Genomic DNA, 18,144 nt, shown 5'->3' with positions numbered 1-18,144 from the left:
GCCAGCTCTCTGGATAAATGAACTAGTCCAGAAGGTTTTCAATCACTACCGAGGAGCTTTAAAAACTCCAACACCCAGGCACCACCTCAGAGATTCTGATTTGGGCAGTTGGGGAATAGAGCCTGGAAATTGGTATTTTTTAAACCTTCCCTGATGATTCTAATGTGTAATCAAGTCTGAGAATGGCTGGTCCCAGTCTTAGTAATAAGCCCAAACACCCCCAGCGTGCCTCGGCCATTCTGGGGCTTTGAGCTGGAGGGGAGAGCAGTGTGCATGGGCCGAGCCTGGTGTCCTTGACCCCTGTCACCCGCTCTGTGGAGGGAGACGGACTTCCTTCCAGCCAAAGGCCAACCATCCTGTCATCTCAGGGGGCAGCTTCTCGTGCTGCTGCTTCTGAATTGCACCTAGGGCCATTTCCATCTGTTTTCCCTTTTTCTAAATAGGTAACATATTTGCAAGGTTTGACAATTTTCTTTTTACTTTTATTTTTTGTAGACAGCATGTCATTCTGTTGCCCAGGCTAGAGGGCAGTGGCATCATCATAGCTCACTGCTTTTATAAGCAGTGCTGCAATGCCCTTGAACCGTCTTCATTCACCTGTCAGCACGGTCTTTGGAATCCACAGAAACAATCGACAACCTTCCCAGCTCTTCCTTTTTCTGACATCAGGCCTGTGCCCTCTCTGGGGACCACCACACACACTTCCTTTCCCCAGCAAGGTGGCTCCCAACCTTTGGCGTGCAAGAGCATCTCCTGGAGGGCTCGTTACAACCTAGACTCCTGCACCTCCCCCTCCCCCTGCAGCTTCTGATTGAGTAGGTCTGGGCTGAGGCCCAAGAACTTGCATCTCTAACGAGGTCCCGGATGCTGCTGCTGCTGCTGCAGCCAGGAGACAACACCTGGAGAACCACTGCCCAGGTGCATTTTGTCCTCAATACGAAGTTTTCTCTCTTATCACTACTCAATCCACCTTTACATTCTCCGTTCTCTGCTCTCTTCTTTCCTGAAGAAACTCTTTAGCACTGTGTGTGGTGGGGGGAGGGGATGTGGCTGGGAGACAGAAAATAGGGCTCTGACCTCCTCCATTCTGAAACTGCCTGCTAGGAGCCTTTAGGCAACTTGTTTGTTTTCCTGAGACTCAATTTCCCCGACTGATAAGAGGTAAAGCTCTGTGACTGGATTTGGGGATGGGCGCGGCATCGGTGAGGATTAAATGAGAACGCTTGTGGAAGTACATTTCAAACCATGAAGCGGTGCACAAATGGAAGGCACCGTCGCCATTAGTGAGCCGAAGAGGAAGTGTCCTTCTATAGTGAGGCAGTTACGATGCTGGTAGCAAAGGAAGTGGCCCAGGGAAAGACTAGAGCATCAGGACCGTGCTACAGCTGCTTACAGATGTAAGGGAGGAGGCGGGCATGCCAAGAGGACAGCCAGTCCCCATTGCCGCGTCACTCTCTCCCCCACCCAGCTGGATCCAGGACTCTCCCATCTTCTCCTTTTAGGCTTCCCTTCCTCTTGCTCCCCACCCTCTGCTTCCTGACCCTTGGTGAGGGGTTGGGGGATGGGGTGCTGAGGGGAAGAAACATCTGCAGAACAGTGTTCATATGTTCACGGCCATACCTGCCTTGCATATGGGTGTCTCCGTGTGCTTCTCGTCTCTGTCTTTGAGGCCTACTGTGAAAATGAAAAATAAAGACACTCTAGAGACAGTCTAGGTACTCAAATCAACCAAGCGCCCCTCGCCCTCCAGATTTGCTTCAAATCTAACCAGAATAAAATGATAAAATGTGAAAGGAAAAGAAAAACTATGAAACTTCAGTGCATTAATTTAGCCTTTTGATGAGCATTTTCCAAGAACCTATAGGAGTAGGGATTGGAGGATTAATTACTTAGAAGGCCTAATTTGAAGAAGTCTGATCTAAAATATCTCCCCCACTGGTCTACCCAGGCCTGACATTGATGCCATTCTTCCAGAATGTTCTTAAGGACGTGCATATTTTAACTTTGATCCACCATAAAACTGTTGCTATGGAGAATAACGTGTTGCCAGGTGAACTGTATCCCTGGGGAATCTTTGCCATCTGGCTTGTGAGTTCAGCCAAATGAGCACTGCCAGGAGATGACAGAGGAGAAGGAGGGGGAGGTCAGGGTATTTATTCCTCATTCTCGCTCTGCTTTGCCGCCAAGGACTAGTAACGCCTGTGTCACTCTGTCATGACAGATAATCAGAGGATCTTCAATAAGCTCCAATAATACTATTTCCCCTTCAGGCCTAGAGGTAGTCACGGCTTCCTGCTGTTCCTAGTCCTCAGGCATCAGCAGGCCTCCCGGTTCCTGAGCCCTGCCCACATCTCTCCAAGGGCTCCCTTAATTCACATAAGCCCTTTTGGGCACGCTGCTGTTTTCTGCTAGGACTCGACTGGTGCATGAGGACACAGGTCAGGACCGATGCACAGGGATTATGTCATCTGTACCAGGTGGAGCAGAGGCAGGTGTGCACTCTGCAGGAGTGGGTCCCAGCAGCGGGGATGAGCTACGCCTGGAGGGAGGGATGCTCTCTGGGCTCCAGGCCACTGTCAGCAGGGGCAGCGTGAGGACGCAGGCTACAGGGCAGAGTTCTCTTCCCGGCCAGCACGCGCACAGTGCTGGACCCCCATGGACCCTCAGCGCATGCTAGCTGGAACCAGCCCCTGAAGATGGGCACCTGCAAAGGGAGGCAGGAGGGACTGAAAGAGGAGGCCGGGATGGAAAACAAGCCTGGCCCAGATCTTACTTTGGCTTTGGGCCAAGCAGAACTAGACACTGATGAAAGGGAGGCTTGTCAGATTCTGAGATGCCACCACTGCCTCTGCCTTCCTGAAGCTTGGATTCTAGCCTACAGAAGACTGATAAATAGCATCCTTAAATTCTTTCTCATTGTTATTTAATATTTTAAAATAACTTTTTTTTCTATTTACATGCCCATGTAAAAAAAAAAAAACTTGGAAAATAGATTAAGCATAAAGGAGAAGATGAAAGCAACACAGAAATAACCCCTGTCATTCTTTATATGTGTATCCCTATAGTTCTCTGAGAGAGAGAAATCACACTGTTTGTAACTTGCTTTTAAACTCAGGTTATGCTGTAGTCAACCATAAGTTATGCTATACCTTAAAATAATAAAAAGAGTGGAATTGGAATGTTCCTAACACAAAGAAATGATAAATGCTTGAGGTAATTAGATATCCCAATTACCCTGATTTGATGATTACATCTTGTATGCCTGTATCAAAACATCACATGTTCCCCATAAATACATGCAACTATTATGTGCCCATAATAATTAAAAAATAAAACATATTTTAAAAAACAGACTCAAGTTACAAAATATCATGGAATATTTTTCATGTCATTGGCATCTTTTACCAGCCAAGGATATGATTATTAATCTTGAAATGAAGTATTACCCAAAGCAAATTAACAGGAATAACTAACATTGCTTGAGCACTTCCTATCTGCCAGGGACCATGCTAACTCACATCACTTGCATTAATTTAGGCCATTCCTCACAGACTGATGAGGCAGGCCTCATCATTACCTCCTTTTATACACAAGGAATCTAAGACACAGAGGGTTTAAACAACTTGTAGAAGTGAGGGAATCAGAGGTCAGACTCAGAGGTCTGGCTCCAAGGGTTGGAAGCAAGGTTGGCCGTGGCATCCTGTTGAAAGATTTGCCTCCCACTACCAGGAATTTGGGTTAGATGTGGAAGGGCTGAGCTTGTCTTTCTCTTTGTGTAGAAGCTAATATGGGCCTTGCACAAAATTGGTGTCCAATAAATATTTACTGAATGAGGCCCAAGAGGTTATAGAGAAAGGATAGATGTGTCCCAAATTAAGATGACACAGGATGACATTCAAGGCAGCTTTTGGGACTGAACAAAGGGTGTAAGTTTTTTGAACACCCATTTCCCTTTCGGATAGAATGAAAAGTTCCAACCTGTGGAATTTCTTAATGTCTGCTTGTTCTAGCTCCTTGTTAGTTTGTGTGGAGGATGTTTTCCCCAGGGAGCTGTCAGAACACTCTCAGAGGGCGGGTGGCGCAGGGCTGGGGCCTGTGACGGCACAGGCTGCCCAAAGGCTGTTTCGCTAACTAGCAGGGCTCCTGGTGAGTGATACTTGACTTCGCTGATTCTTCCATCCCCGAGGAAATGAAGAACTTAACTTTCACAAGGAAGCAAGAACCCCCTAAGGAAAATGATCTTGGGGGAGGGCAATATGGTTCACTAGAAGCAGCCTGCATGATGCCACTCTCATGGAGAGGATCAAAAGTGGGCAATAGACACCCACCTTTGGATAGATCTTCTCAGCAAGAGCACTGGGAGTTCACGGAGGACAGCAGGGAGTGAAGTGAAGACGATAGAAGTGGGACAAGCTACTCAGCAGGACTGGAGGTGATTAGGGAAGGTGCCCACATGTGGGAGAGAATCCAGGGCTCCATGCTTCCCCTGAGGATACTGCAACGGGAGCAGTGGGAGGGCCCCTTCACTGCAGGAGCCTCCGGACTGATACAGAGACCTGCCTGGAGGCTGTGTTGCTGGGGTTTTGCTCCAGAGAGAAGGGACAGCTGGTTTGCAAGCCCCAGGCACTGTGGCTGGCACCATTATAACATTTCAACCCAGAAAACTACTTTTGCCCAAGAGTCAGATCTGTGACTACTGCTTCTGCATGGCCCCAAGCAACAGAGGTCTCAGCATAGAACCAGTGTACCATATCTGCTATCTGTTTTGAGTTGAGAGAAGTGGCCCAAGATGAGAAGACACCCCCATAAAAACTACAGCAACATGAAAAAATGCACTGTCTTGATACCCCCAAAGGATCACAAGAGCTCTCCAGTAATGAACTCCAACCAAAAAAAATTGTTGAAATGACAGATATGGAATTCAGATTCTGGATGGAAAGTAAGATGAATGGCATTGAGGAGATGGTAGAAAACCAACTCAAAGAAATGAAAAAAAAATAATTTAGGACATGAATGAAAAATTCACTAAAGATATAATACTAGCAAAGAGATAATAGAACTTAAAGAAATGAAAGAGTCATTTAGAGAATTTCAAAATACATCAAAAAACTTTAACAACAGATTAGACCACACAGAAAAAAGAATTTCTGAGCTAGAAGACAAGGATTTCAAAGTAACCCAGTCAGTAAAAAAATGCAGAAAATAGAACAAAGAAAAATGAACAATCAGAGAGAAATATGGGATCATACAAAGCAAACTAATATAAGAATAATAGGTATCCCTCAGGGAGAAGAAAAATCAATAAGCATAGAAAACCTATTTGAGAGAATGATAGAAGAAAACATCCTTGATAAAGCTAGAGGTTTAAATATCCAGATACAAGATGATTTTGAACACCTGGAAGATGCATAGCAAATAAGACATCACCAAGACATATAATCTTCAGCCTGATCAAAGTCAAAGTGAGGAGAAAATCTTACAAACTGCAAGATGAAAGCAATAAGTTACTTACAAAGGAAAACCAATCAGACTAACAGCAGACCTCTCAGCAGAGACCTTTCAAGCCAGAAGGGATTGGGATCCCATATTTAGTCTTCTTAAACAGAATAACTGCCAGTCAAGAATTTTGTATGCTGCAAAACTTAGTTTCATAAATGAAGGAGAAATAAAGTGTTCCCCAGATAAGCAAACACTAGGGAATTTGTCACCACTAGACCTGCCCTAAAGGAATGTTAACAGTGCTCTCTATGGGGAAAAGAATAATTGATACCCACACAATGTAAAAACACCCAAAATTTAAAGCTCATAACTCTTATAAAACAGTAACACAAGGGAGAAAACAAAGCAACTAGGTAGTATCTCACATATCAATACTAACATTGAATGTAAATGGTTTTAGTGCTCCTTTGAAAAGCTAGAGACTGGCCGAATGGATGAAAAAATACACCCTAAGTATCTGCTGTCTCCAAGAAACTTGCATGGATACTCATAGACTCAAAGTAAAAGGATGGAAAAAAATATTCCATGTGAATGAAAACCAAAAGTGAGCAGGAGTAGCTATTCTCATATCAGATAAAATAGACTTTAAATTATTAATAACAATGGTAAAAAAAAAAAAAGACAAAGGCAGTCATTATATAATGATAAAGGGAGTAATTTAGGAAGAATATAATAATACTAAATATATATGCAGCTAAGACAGGAGCTTCCCGATTCATAAATAAAATACTCCTCCATCTAGGCAAAGAAATAAACAGCAACACCATAATTATTGGGGACTTCAACAGTCCACTGACAGAACTGGACAGATCCTCAAGGCAAAAGATCAACAAAGGAACACTGGACTTAAACAGGACTCTAGAACATATGGACCTAACAGATAAATACAGAACACTCTACCCCAAAACTGCAGAATATGCATTCTTCTCCAGCACGTGGAACATTTTCCAAGATAGATCATATGTTAGTCCACAAAAAGATAGATCATATGCTAGTCTCAGGAAATTTAGAAAAATAAATCATTCCATGTATTTTCTCAGATCAAAATAGAATAAAACTAGAAATCAATACAACAAGAGAAACTTTCAAATCTACACTACACAAATTCATGGAAATTAAACAACCAGCTGCTGAATGATCCTACAGAATGGGAGAAATATTCGCAAACTATACATCTGACAAAAGGCTAACATTCAGAATCTACAAAGAACTCAAATCAGCAAGAAAACAAACAACTCCATTAAAAAGCAGGCAAAAGACATGAATAGAAGCTTTTCAAAAGAAAATAGACAAATGGCAAAAAAATATGAAAAAATGCTCAACATAACTAATTTTCTTTTTTCTTTTTTTTAAATGGGTCTGTCTCTGAGAGTGGAGAGCGACAAACCCTCAACATCACTAATCTTCAAGGAAATGCAAATTAAAATCACAGGGAGATGTCACCTTGCCCCTGTCAGAATGGTCATTATTAAAAAGTCAAAAAGCAATAGATACTGGCATAGATGCAGACAGAAAGGAATGCTTATACACCGTTGGTAGGACTGCAAATTAGTACAACCTTTATGAAAAACAACATTCCTCAACGAAATAAATGTATACCTACCATTTGATCCACCAAGCCTATTATACTGGGTATCTACCCAAAGGGAAAGAAGTCATTTGATTAAAAAGATGCCTGTGCTCGATTGTTTATAGCAGCACAATTCACAATTGCAAAGATGTGGAATCAACCTAAGTGCCCATTAATTCATGAATGGATAAAGAAAATCTGGTATACATACACCATAGAGTATTACTCAGCCATAAAGGAATGAAATAATGTCTTTTGCAGCAACTTGGATGGAACTAGAGACCATTATCCTAAGTGAAGCATCTCAGGAATGGAAAAACAAATACTACATGTACTCTCTAATAATTGGGAGCTAAACGATGTGCACACATGGCCACAAAGAGATGTATAGGATATTAGAAACCAAGAAGGGGGGGGAGGGTCAGAGATGGGAGGGGTAAAAACTTACCTATTGGGTACAATGAATGCTATTCTGGTTACAGGCACAACAAAAGCCCCAACTTAAGCATTTCATAAGGTAACAAAAACATTTGTACCCCCCCCCTAATATTTTGAAATAAGAAAAGAAAGAAAATTACCTTTCCTTCCTGGCATCTGTGACAGCCAAGGAAGGAAGTCCTTGCATGTAGTCCAAGACACCCAGGACACCCAGGTGTCCTTTTACACCCTCATCCAGGGCTGAGAACAGCTGGGCATGTCCAGCCCTAAGCACATGGTTTGGAGGTGTATCTGCTCATAAGGGTCCCTTTTTCTGAAATGCATAAAGACCCAGAAAAGCCCAGATGGGGCCCCACCCACACCACTCAGCCACCCAGTCCTGGCTGAGCCTCTGCCCCAAAACCCCTCTCCCAGTGTTTTCCTCTCCATCCCCACTCCCACCGCCTTATGTGTCCTTACTTACCACAGGGAAGGCAGCAGGCTTTCCTGCCTCTGGTCCTGCCCATCTCTAATCCAACCAACACCATGAAATGAAAATCACAATCATGTCACTTCCCCTCTCAAAACTCTTCACCTTCATAGCAAAAGCCGCATGAGGCCCATCATAAGGCCTTCCCACCCTCAGCTTCCATTTTATCCCCGACTTCTTGCAGGTGTCAATTACATCTCTGTGCTTTGCTCCTGTCCCAACTGTCTGGAATGTCCTTCCCACTGTTCTTCACACCCATTCTTACCCAGACAACTCCATGCACTCCCAGATCAAATACTACCTCTTCCCAGAAGTGTTTCTGGGTTTCTCTCCTTCCCACTGAATCCGACCTTTCTCTAATTTACATGCTTTCATTAGAATACGCATCTCCCTGTGTGGCGTGGGCTTTCTGACTATCCCAGTCACTGCACCGTCAGCCCAGTGGAGCAGGGACTCTATCTTACACATCTCTGTAAGCCCTGAGCAGTGTGCACAGCTGATTTTGCAAAGAAGTGCAAAATATGGAAAGAGAGACCCAAACCCAACAGTGCATTCCAAATAGTTAATTGGACCCATAAGAAAAGCAGCAAGGAGGTCTAGGTCTAAATGAGGCGAGACTCAAGAGACACGCTGAAGACAGAATTCTGCAGCAGAATTCTTTCTGGTTGCATTCTGAGCCTGAAAAGCTGGGAGAAGGAAATGTACTGCGTGGAGAAGATGAAGCAATGTTAACAGTTACAACAAGGCTGAGATTCTGATAACAGAATCCAATTTTACTTTATACCTTCCATCGGAGAATGGTCTTCCCCTTGGAAAGAGTGAAAAGGATGAGTTGCCGCTCAGGATAGCGAACGTGATAGCGTGAGATCATCTTACGCTCAGCTCTGATTGCACATTGGAGTCACGTGAGGAGCTTAAAAAATCCCAGGCCACACTCCACACCAATTACATCAGGACCTCTGAGGGTGGGGACCCAGCCATCAATAGTTTTCAAATCTCCTCCGCTGATTGCAATGTTCAGCCAATGTCGAGAATTCTAATTTTTAAAAGTAAAGCTCCTTTGCACAGAACTGGCAGAGCAGGAGGGCGGCAGGCAGGCAGGAAGTTGGCACGCTGCCCTGAACCCCGGTTTTTCTCACTGGTGGGAGACTCAGCAAGCTTCCTCTCTCCAGGTCTGTTTCCTCAGCTGTGAAATAAGGAAGTGGGCCGAGAGGCGGCTGCGAGGACTCTCAAGTCCACTCCAGAGGTGGCGGCATCCCTGAGAGGAGAGAGGCACTTGGCAGCTCTAGTCCTGCTGACCCAGGTGCCCTGGCAGGGCCCGGATGCAGTGTCAGTTTCCACACAGACCCATCAGCGCCCCTGGCGGGGGAAGGGAGTGTTTAACTTTTATTTATTTAATAAGGATGCTCCCATGTTATTTATATTGCATTTCTTGAAGTTTCATAGAGGCTGTGCATTTTTTCACATAATGATTATTCTGTATTTTTCCTTCCGTGTAAATAGTTCATCTCCTTTGATTCCCCACTAAGTGGATTTTTGGTAACTAATAATCTGCCTTTCAAATCATGTTCTCTAGAAATGTGTCATGGTTAATTTTAATTTTATGTGTCAACGCGGCTAGACCATGGTACTCAGTTTTTGGTGAAATACCAGTCTAGATGTTGCTGTGAAGGGATTTTTAAGATGTGATTGACATTTCCATTAGTAGACTTTAAGCAGGTTACCCTCCTTAATGTGGGGAGCTCTCATCCAATCAGCTGGAGGCCGTAAGAGAAAACACTGGGGTTTCCTGAAGAAGGAGATTCTGCTTCCAGACTGACCTTCTTCACGCCCACTCTTGCCAGAATTTCCAGCCTGCCTGCCCCCACCCCATTTCAGACTTGCCGTGCCCATAAATGTGTGAGCCAGTTCTTTAAAATAAGTCTCTCGCTCGCTCTGTCTCAAGAGAGAGCGGGGTCTATGTGCATGGATGTGCATATTGGTCCTGTGTCTCTGGAGATCCCTGACCAATACAGGGTGTGAACACTCCTTGATGTCTGAGATCTGCACACCTAAGGGAGATCCCAGCTGGTGCCTGGAGCCGAAGGACAGCAGGGGCAGTCTGGGCGAGTGGGACCAGCCCACCTTTGATCTCTGAGCTTCTGTGCTATCTCTTGGCTGTCTGATCAAGCCATCTTCCTGCCACCATCACTGACTTGGTTCCCTCCAACTTGGTGGGTCCCTAAGACACAGACTCCCCTGTTAGTGCCCTTCCAGAGAGAAAAAAGGGCACATCAAGAGCATGCTTGTCTGCCTGCTTCCCAGGTAAAATCTCAGCCTAGATCATCCCTTTGTTTCTTGTACATATGTCTGAATATAAGTTCCCTAAGCCTTCATTTAAAGACACTGGGCTACATTTTTTTTTTAATTTAAAGCTCTGGATTTTTTCCACTTATTCTTTTTATCAGAATTTTCAGATTGTATTCTTCCCACTTATTATAAATGTAATACTTTGTAATTTGCAGGTATCTACTTGTCTCTATGCCAACACCATCCCCTTTATGAGCAACCTTTGTTTAGTGATTAAATCTTATTCACTACGTATGTATATGGTTTTGAACATTATAGACTCTCATTAGATGCCTTTGAGTGAAATTCCCATAGCTAATTAAATGCATCAGCTGTAAAAAACAAAACAAACAAAAACACAGTATGTTTTTCTAGGAGACAGCCTATAATTTATTTCAGCTACCACGCCCGGCCCATGGCCAATATTTCTTGAATGTTTCCACATATCAGACATTGTACTTGAGCCTTGGGAGACATGAGTAAATGGTGCAGGGTGAGCACTCACAAGGTTCGTGGTCTAGAAACAGAGACAGATGAGATAAAAATGACCCTGGTGAGTGATTAATCCTCCGAAAGGAGAGTGATCAAAGACTGTGGAAGCTCAGAAGTAATTCACCTGATTGAGACTTGAGAGGCAGGGGCTGGGGCAGGCTGAGGAAGACTTCTCAGAGGAGGCAACACCTCTGCTAAATATTGGAGGAAGAAAGAAAATGAGCTGGAGAAGGAAGAAAGGAGGTGCTATGAGCACGGGAGCAGCATGGGCAGAGCTTCAGGAAACTGGGATGAAGGGCAGGTCATAATTAGGCAGAGAGAAGAGGGCCAAGAAACACAATGAGATGAGTCAACAGCTCAGCAAACATCCCGGAGAACAGAGGGACAAGATGAAGAGAGAACACTGCTAACTTAAGAGAAAACCCAATTTCAAGGGGTTTAGGGCGATGAGAGAGACCCAGTGCACGATCCACCAGTTTTCATGTTGTCACACGTGACACGGATTTGGCGGCATCCCAATCATCATCGTTGGCTCCCTCTGGCTCTACCCTTCATCCCTGGAAACTTGTGAGGTCTCTGCTAGCCCCAAAACTCTCACCTGTTTCCCCCTCTCACCTTCACTCAGTCTCAGTCTTTCAGTTCACAGCCAAGTTTCTGCTGAAAATTGTCTGTGTTCACTCCATTTTCTCCCCTCCTCTCGTCACCCCACTAACACCCGTTTCTTCTTGTTAAGGTCATTAAGGGCGCTTAGCTGCTATTAATATAGCCAGGGCTCAATGTCTCAGTCCTCTACCTAACTGACTTTGACCTTGGAGATCTGACCCTACTGTCCACTCCCTCCTTCTTGAATCCCGTGACCCCTCACTGGAATGCCTCCCTCGTCTGAAAGCCTCTGAAGGCTCGGTCTGTATCTGATTTGGTCATTGTCAAAGAAACCATTGATCAATGTGGCACCTGCCCTGTAATATGCATTTGGTACCTGTCGAATAAATGGCCCTCATAGCATCCTCCGCACCTCTCTATTCCAATACTACACCTATTTCTCTGGTCCCTCATTTCCAGCTTCCTTCACTGAGTCCTTTTCCTCTGTTTTCTCCTTAAATGCTGCTGTCCCCAAGGTCTGCCCTTGATCCTGTTCTTACTTCATGCTCCATGCTCTCTTCAATCACTTCACCTGCCACTGCCTACCAGGACTCCCTTTAAATCTGCGGCTCCATGCCCAATTTCCCTCCAGAGCTGAAGACCTACATGGCTTCCTGTGGACGGGACAGCTGTCTCTAGCTATCTTGCATCACATCCAGATTCATATGTTCATACCAAACTCATCATCTTTACCCCCAAACTTCCTCCTTCACCTGCTCTCCTTCCCTGGCACCACCATCTACCCAGTCATACAATCCAAATGCCTGTTGGACATTCACCCTAAACTATACACTCTCACCCTGAAGCTAATCAAATTCTGCAAATTCCAGCTTCTTAAAAGCTCTCAGATCTACCCTCCTAGCTGTCCGTTCCACTGTTATCCCTGCTGAGCCTTTCATCAGTTCTCGGCTGGCCTCAGGCACAGACTCCCGATTATTTTCTCGTCTCTCCTAAAGCACCCTCCCCACCCATCCCTCATACTGCTGAGCAAGCAAGCGTAGTCTCTCTGAAAACGAAATCCGCTGAAAATATTCAGATCCTCCTCACCTTCAGAATAAGTGTGGATTCTATAGCATGACAAACAACATATGATAATGATACTTCTGGCTTCTAGTAGGATCAGGTTACCCTCCCAGAGCCTGAGCTGGCATTTGTCCGGGGGCCTGCAGTGTAGACAGGTTGTTTCCATTCTTCTAGGGAGAAGAGGAGAGACGGTAAGTTTTGATTCATTCTAGAAACATTGCCAAAAGTGCTGGCATTCTGATCTTTACCCCGCAGGATTTGTGAAGCTGTGTCCCACCTCGATGTGCCTCCCATGCAGATGTTGGGAAATCACGTGAATTTTTTGCTAGGATGGAGACTAGAGTGAGGCAAGTGAGGTACATGGGGAACAAAATTGAAAAAGTCACTCATTCTCTGGGTTGTACAAACACCTCTGTACATTTTGCATCTTAGGTACTTCAACCCCCTCACCTCTTTTGTATCTGTGTTTGCCTGAGTTATTTGATTAGCAGGAACCATGAAAAGAAGCCTGGACTCAAATTACCAGCAACTTGTGGGCTTAGTGTCTGGATGAAATTAAGCAAGCCCTTTAAAAGTTTAGGCTACATAAAAATAAAGTTTAAACTGGCTAGTGGAGTGTAAGTTGGGGCCACCTTCTAGAAAGAAATTTCTAGAAAGAAATTTGGCCAAATATATCTTGAGATTTGAAGTTCTTCTGCCATTTGATCCAGTACATTTCTAAGACTTTATCCTAATTAAATAATCATGTATGTAGACAACTTCTTATGTACAAAGATATACATACATAATATTTATGTTAATAATAATAAAGAGGAAACAATTAAATGTCCATAAATAGAAGAAAATGCTTACATGGTGGTACATTGTGCATTATTATGCATATTACACATTATTATGTAGCCGACCAAATGCTAATTATATAGACTTTAAAAATAAATAAACATGCAGACAATATCATGGTAAATACAATAAAGTTATAAAACTATATGCATAAAATAATCTCAAACTAGTTAATATTTGATATATGCTTAGAAAAAAAGACCAGAAGAAAATACACAAAATATTAATAAGGTTACTTCTGGATTTGGGGATTGTGGGTGATTTTGTGTTTTTAAATTTTTCCTAGTGAAGTAACTTCAGTTAAAAAAATTTTTCCCCATTTTTTGTAAATTTTATAATAGTCATATGTATCTTTCATAATAAAAAAATGAAAGTTTTAAAAGTATTTTTTTCCCCAGAGATAAGGTCTCATTCTATGTCCCAGGCTGAAGTGCAGTGGTGTGATCATAGCCCACTGAATCCTTGACCCCCCAGGCTCAGGGATCCTCCCACCTCAGTCTTCTGAGTAGCTGGGACTATAGGCATGCACCACCACACCCAGCTAATTTGTTAAAATTATTTTTTGAAGAGATGGGGTCTTACTATGTTGCCTAAGCTGGTCTCAAACTCCTGGACTCAAGCAATCCCCCTGCCTTGACCTCCCAAAATGCTGGAATTACAGACATGAGCCACTGTGTCTGGTCTAAAAGTAATTTTTAACAAGAAAGTTTACTTCACTCTTTGAGATCAGGAATAAGACAAGGATGCCCACTCCTGCCACTTCTATTCAACCATGGTACTGGAAGTCCTGGCTAGAGCAATCAGGCAAGAGAAAGAAATAAAAAGCATACAAATAGGAAAGAAAAGTAAAAATATCACTGTTTGCTGATGACATGATCTTTTTTGTTTTTTTGAGACAGAGTCTCGCTCTGCTGCCTGGGCTGGAGTGCCATGGCATAAGCCTAGCTCACAGCAACCTTAAACTCCTGGGCTCAAGCAATCCTTCTGCCTCAGCCTCCAGAGTAGCTGGGACTATAGGCATGTGCCACCATGCCAGCTAATTTTTTCTATATATTTTTAGCTGTCCAAGTAATTTCTTTCTATTTTTAGTAGAGAAGGGGTCTCGCTCTTGCTCAGGTTGGTCTCGAACTCCTGACCCTAATCTTCCCACCTCAGCCTCCCAGAGTGCTAGGATTACAGGCGTGAGCCACCACGCCCAGCCGACATGATCTTATATATAGGAAACCTAACAGACTCCATCAAAAAACTATTAGAACTAATAAACGAATGCAGTAAAGTTGCGGGATACAAATCAATGCACAAAAATGAGTAGTGTTTTCTATATACAAGAACTATAACAAGAAACTACCTGAAAAAGAAATCAAGAAAATCCCATATAAAATAGCTACTTCAAAAAAAGAATAAATAAAGAATGAATTTAACCAAGGAGGTGAAAAATCTGTGCAGTGAAAACCATAGAACACTAATGGAAGAAATGGAAGAAGACACAAATAAATGGAAGGATATCCTGTGTTCATGGATTGGAAGAATTAATATTGTTAAAATGTCCATACTGCCCAAATTGATCTACAGATTCAATGCAATCCCTGTCAAAATTCCAATGTTATTATTTACAGAAATGGAAAAAGCAATCCTAAAATTTGTGTGGAACCACAAAAGACACTGAATAGTCAAAACAATCTTGAGCAAAAAGAACAAAGTTAGAGGCATTACACTATCTGATTTCAAGCTATTTTACAAAGCTATACTAATTAAACAGCATGGTACTGGAATAAAAATGATACACCAATCAATGGAACAGAATAGAGAGCCCCAAAAGGAACCCACACATTTACAGTCAATTGAGCTTCAACAAAGGTGCCAAAAACACACAATGGGAAAAGAACAGTATCTTCAATACATGGTGTAGGGAAAATTGAATATCCACATGCCCTTTAACTCACACCATATATAAGAATCAACTCAAAATGGATTAAAGACTTAAACGTAAGACCTGAAACTATAAAACTGCTAGAAGAAAACATAGGAGAAAACTACATGACATTGATCTGGGCAGTGATTTTTTGGACTTGACCCCAAAAGCCCAGGCAACACAAGCAAAAATAGACAAATGAGATTACATCAATCTAAAAAGCTTCTGCACAACAAAGAAAACACTTAACAGAGTGAAGACACAACCCACAGATTAGGAGAAAATATTTGCAAGGAACACATCTAATAAAGGGTTAATATCCAAAATTTGTAAGGAACTCAAGCAATTCAATAGAAGAATATAAATAAATCAATTAAAAAATGGACAAAGGACCTGAATAGACATTTTTCAAAAGAAGACATACGAATAACCAACAGATATATGGAAAAAAATGTTCAACATCACTAATCATTAAGGAAATGCAAATTAGAACCACCATGAGATATCACCTCACACCTGTCAGAATGGCTATTGTCAAAAAGATGAATGATAAGTGTTAGCAAGGATATGGAGAAAAGGGAACATTTGCACACTATTCATGAGAGCATAAATTAGTACAGCTATTCTGAAAAACTGCATGGAGGTTTCTCAAAAAACTGAAAACAGAATTATCACATGATCCAGCAATCCCACAACTGGGTATATATCCAAAGGATTTGATATTAGTTTGTTGAAGAGATATCTGCACTCCCATTTCCATTGGAGTATTATTCACAATAGCAAAGTTATGGAATCAACCTAAGTGTCCATCAACAGATGATGAATGGATAAAGAGAATGCAGTATACATACATGTATAATGACAACCATACACAGTGGAATACTATTCAGTCCTTAAAAAGAAGAAAATTCTGTCATTTGCAACAACATGGATGAACCTGGAGGACATTAAGCTAAGCGAAATAAGCCTGGTGCCAAAAAACAAATACTGTGTGATCTCACTTATATGTGAACTGTAAAACAATTAAACTCATAGAAACAGATGATAGAATGATAGGTACCAGCGGTGAGGGGGGCAGGGAGGAGATATTGGTCAAAAGATACGAAGTTTCAGTTAGGAGGAATAAGTTTTTTGAGATATATTGCAAAGTATGGTGACAATAGTTAATAATACTGTATTACATACTTCAAAATTGTTAAGAGTAAATTTCAAATGTTCTCACCACAAAAAACAGTAAGTATTAGAAGTGATGAATAGGTTAATTAGTTTGATTTAATCATTCCACATTGTATACATATATCCTAACATCACTTTGCACCCCATTCATATATACAATAATAATTTGTTGATTTGCAAAAAAAGAAAAATAACTCAAAAATTTTTAGAAATTTAAATTAAAAAAAAAGTAATTCTTTAAAAGAAAGTCTTTTTCACTCTCTGGGACTTGTTAATCATTGATTGGTATTTGCTACTGGATTGCCACTCTAATTCTAGCTTGGGAACCAGGCTGAGAAGTTTTTGATGACAACCAATAGGGTTAGTTGCTGTTGTGCTTTTAATCTCTATGAGCACATTTGGTTTAAATAATCTTTATGGCTGCACCACTTCACAATTTCCAGTTTGCCCAAGCAACTTCTGACTCTGATGGCAGCAGGAACTGACTCCCTGGGAACACCAGGGCTCTCCACGACCACTGTATATTCCAGCCCCTGGTTTTGTGATATTGTTAAAGCAGCTTGAAACAAATGCTGTGAGCTACAGCTGGCTGTCTGCAAGCCCTTGTGTGGAGGGCTCTCTCAAGCCCCAGCGGGGAGGGTGCTGAGGAGCAAGGCACACAGCCCTCGTCCCAGTCCCAAACTCCAGGAAGATAGGTTTCCTTTCATATCAACTGATCTTCCTGCCTCTATTCATATTTACATCCAGAGGGAAAGAAAGCTGAAGTTTGACTGAGAGCTAGGGCTGATAAAGGACCAAGAATCAAGAACGCCCTTACTGCCTTCATGTCCTCATCAGTAAATAGAAAGCCCTGGATTAGGTTGTCCCCGAGTGTAGTGACAGTCACTACCTCTTGCAGTGACTGATGCCGGCAAGCAGGGGTGCATCCTATACACACGTTCATTGCCAGTGCTGCCATCAGAGCTGCCCTGTGAGGCCAAGTGCCTAGGGGCTGGTGGGGAGTCTGGCTCCCTGTCCAAGCTCCCTCTGCGAGGGCTGGTACACACAGGGCAGCACCTACCATGTTGGCCACGGCCAAGCAGCTCACCTGCAGGCAGCTCCATCCCTGTCCCCGCCCAGTTTACAGGTGGGGGACAATCTAATGAAACTTCTAGCTATGCAGCTCGAAGAAAGCTGCTTTGTTTCCTTCTAAAAGATTTAAAAGTGATCCACAAATCTAACAGAAATAATTAGAACCAACAAAATTATTCTCATGAATTAGAGATCCCATTGGTTATTTGGGAATTCACAGAGTTTTTTCTAACCTTAGGATACAGACATCAAACAATTGCCCTTGATTTTTTTTTTAATGTGCATATATTCTTTTTTCCAGAATCTACCTTTCACCCAGGATAATTCATAAGGAATTTAAGAATATGCAATAATAATATCACCTAATCAGCATCATTTTATAAAAAAAAACATAATTCTAACTTCCTAAAAGGAGGGAAGCAGGAGAACAAAGGGAAAAGGGGGAAAGGCATCCACACGAAATACCATAAACTGGAAATATGCTCGAGCTCTAGAACAAAACCATAGCCTTGCTTTGCACACCCTCTTCCCCTAAATCCTCTATCTCTAAACGTCTACTCACCTGCCTTTCTTAGACATCTCGTGTACTTCTCTTCCTGGCCAGTGCACTCTGCTTTCAGTGGCCAAAACCCATCCCCACCACAAAAGAAAGACGCCAAATTTCATATTCTGGACAGTCCACAT

At 42.6% G+C, this 18,144-nt stretch overlaps 1 protein-coding gene across 3 annotated transcripts in view; it reads right to left on the bottom strand.

The window, feature by feature from the left end:
• The window catches only part of GABRR1 (gamma-aminobutyric acid type A receptor subunit rho1), a 41,584-nt gene extending 23,440 nt beyond the window's left edge, over positions 1-18,144 (bottom strand). Inside the window, exons 1-2 of one of the 3 annotated variants that reach the window (XM_012750926.2) lie at positions 18,023-18,144; positions 1,621-1,674 (exon numbers count right to left, since the gene is read on the bottom strand). In XM_012750926.2, the coding sequence (XP_012606380.1) occupies positions 1,621-1,674; positions 18,023-18,144 (176 nt within the window). The remainder of the gene's footprint in view (positions 1-1,620; positions 1,675-18,022) is intronic. The other 2 variants (XM_076002735.1, XM_076002736.1) reach the window with 2 other exon arrangements.

The sequence above is a fragment of the Microcebus murinus genome, chromosome 5 (genome assembly GCF_040939455.1).
Source record: "Microcebus murinus isolate Inina chromosome 5, M.murinus_Inina_mat1.0, whole genome shotgun sequence".
Lineage (NCBI taxonomy): Eukaryota > Metazoa > Chordata > Mammalia > Primates > Cheirogaleidae > Microcebus > Microcebus murinus.
The sequence above is the reverse complement of the archived record's forward strand: the minus strand, read 5'-3'. Positions and strand labels throughout refer to the sequence as shown.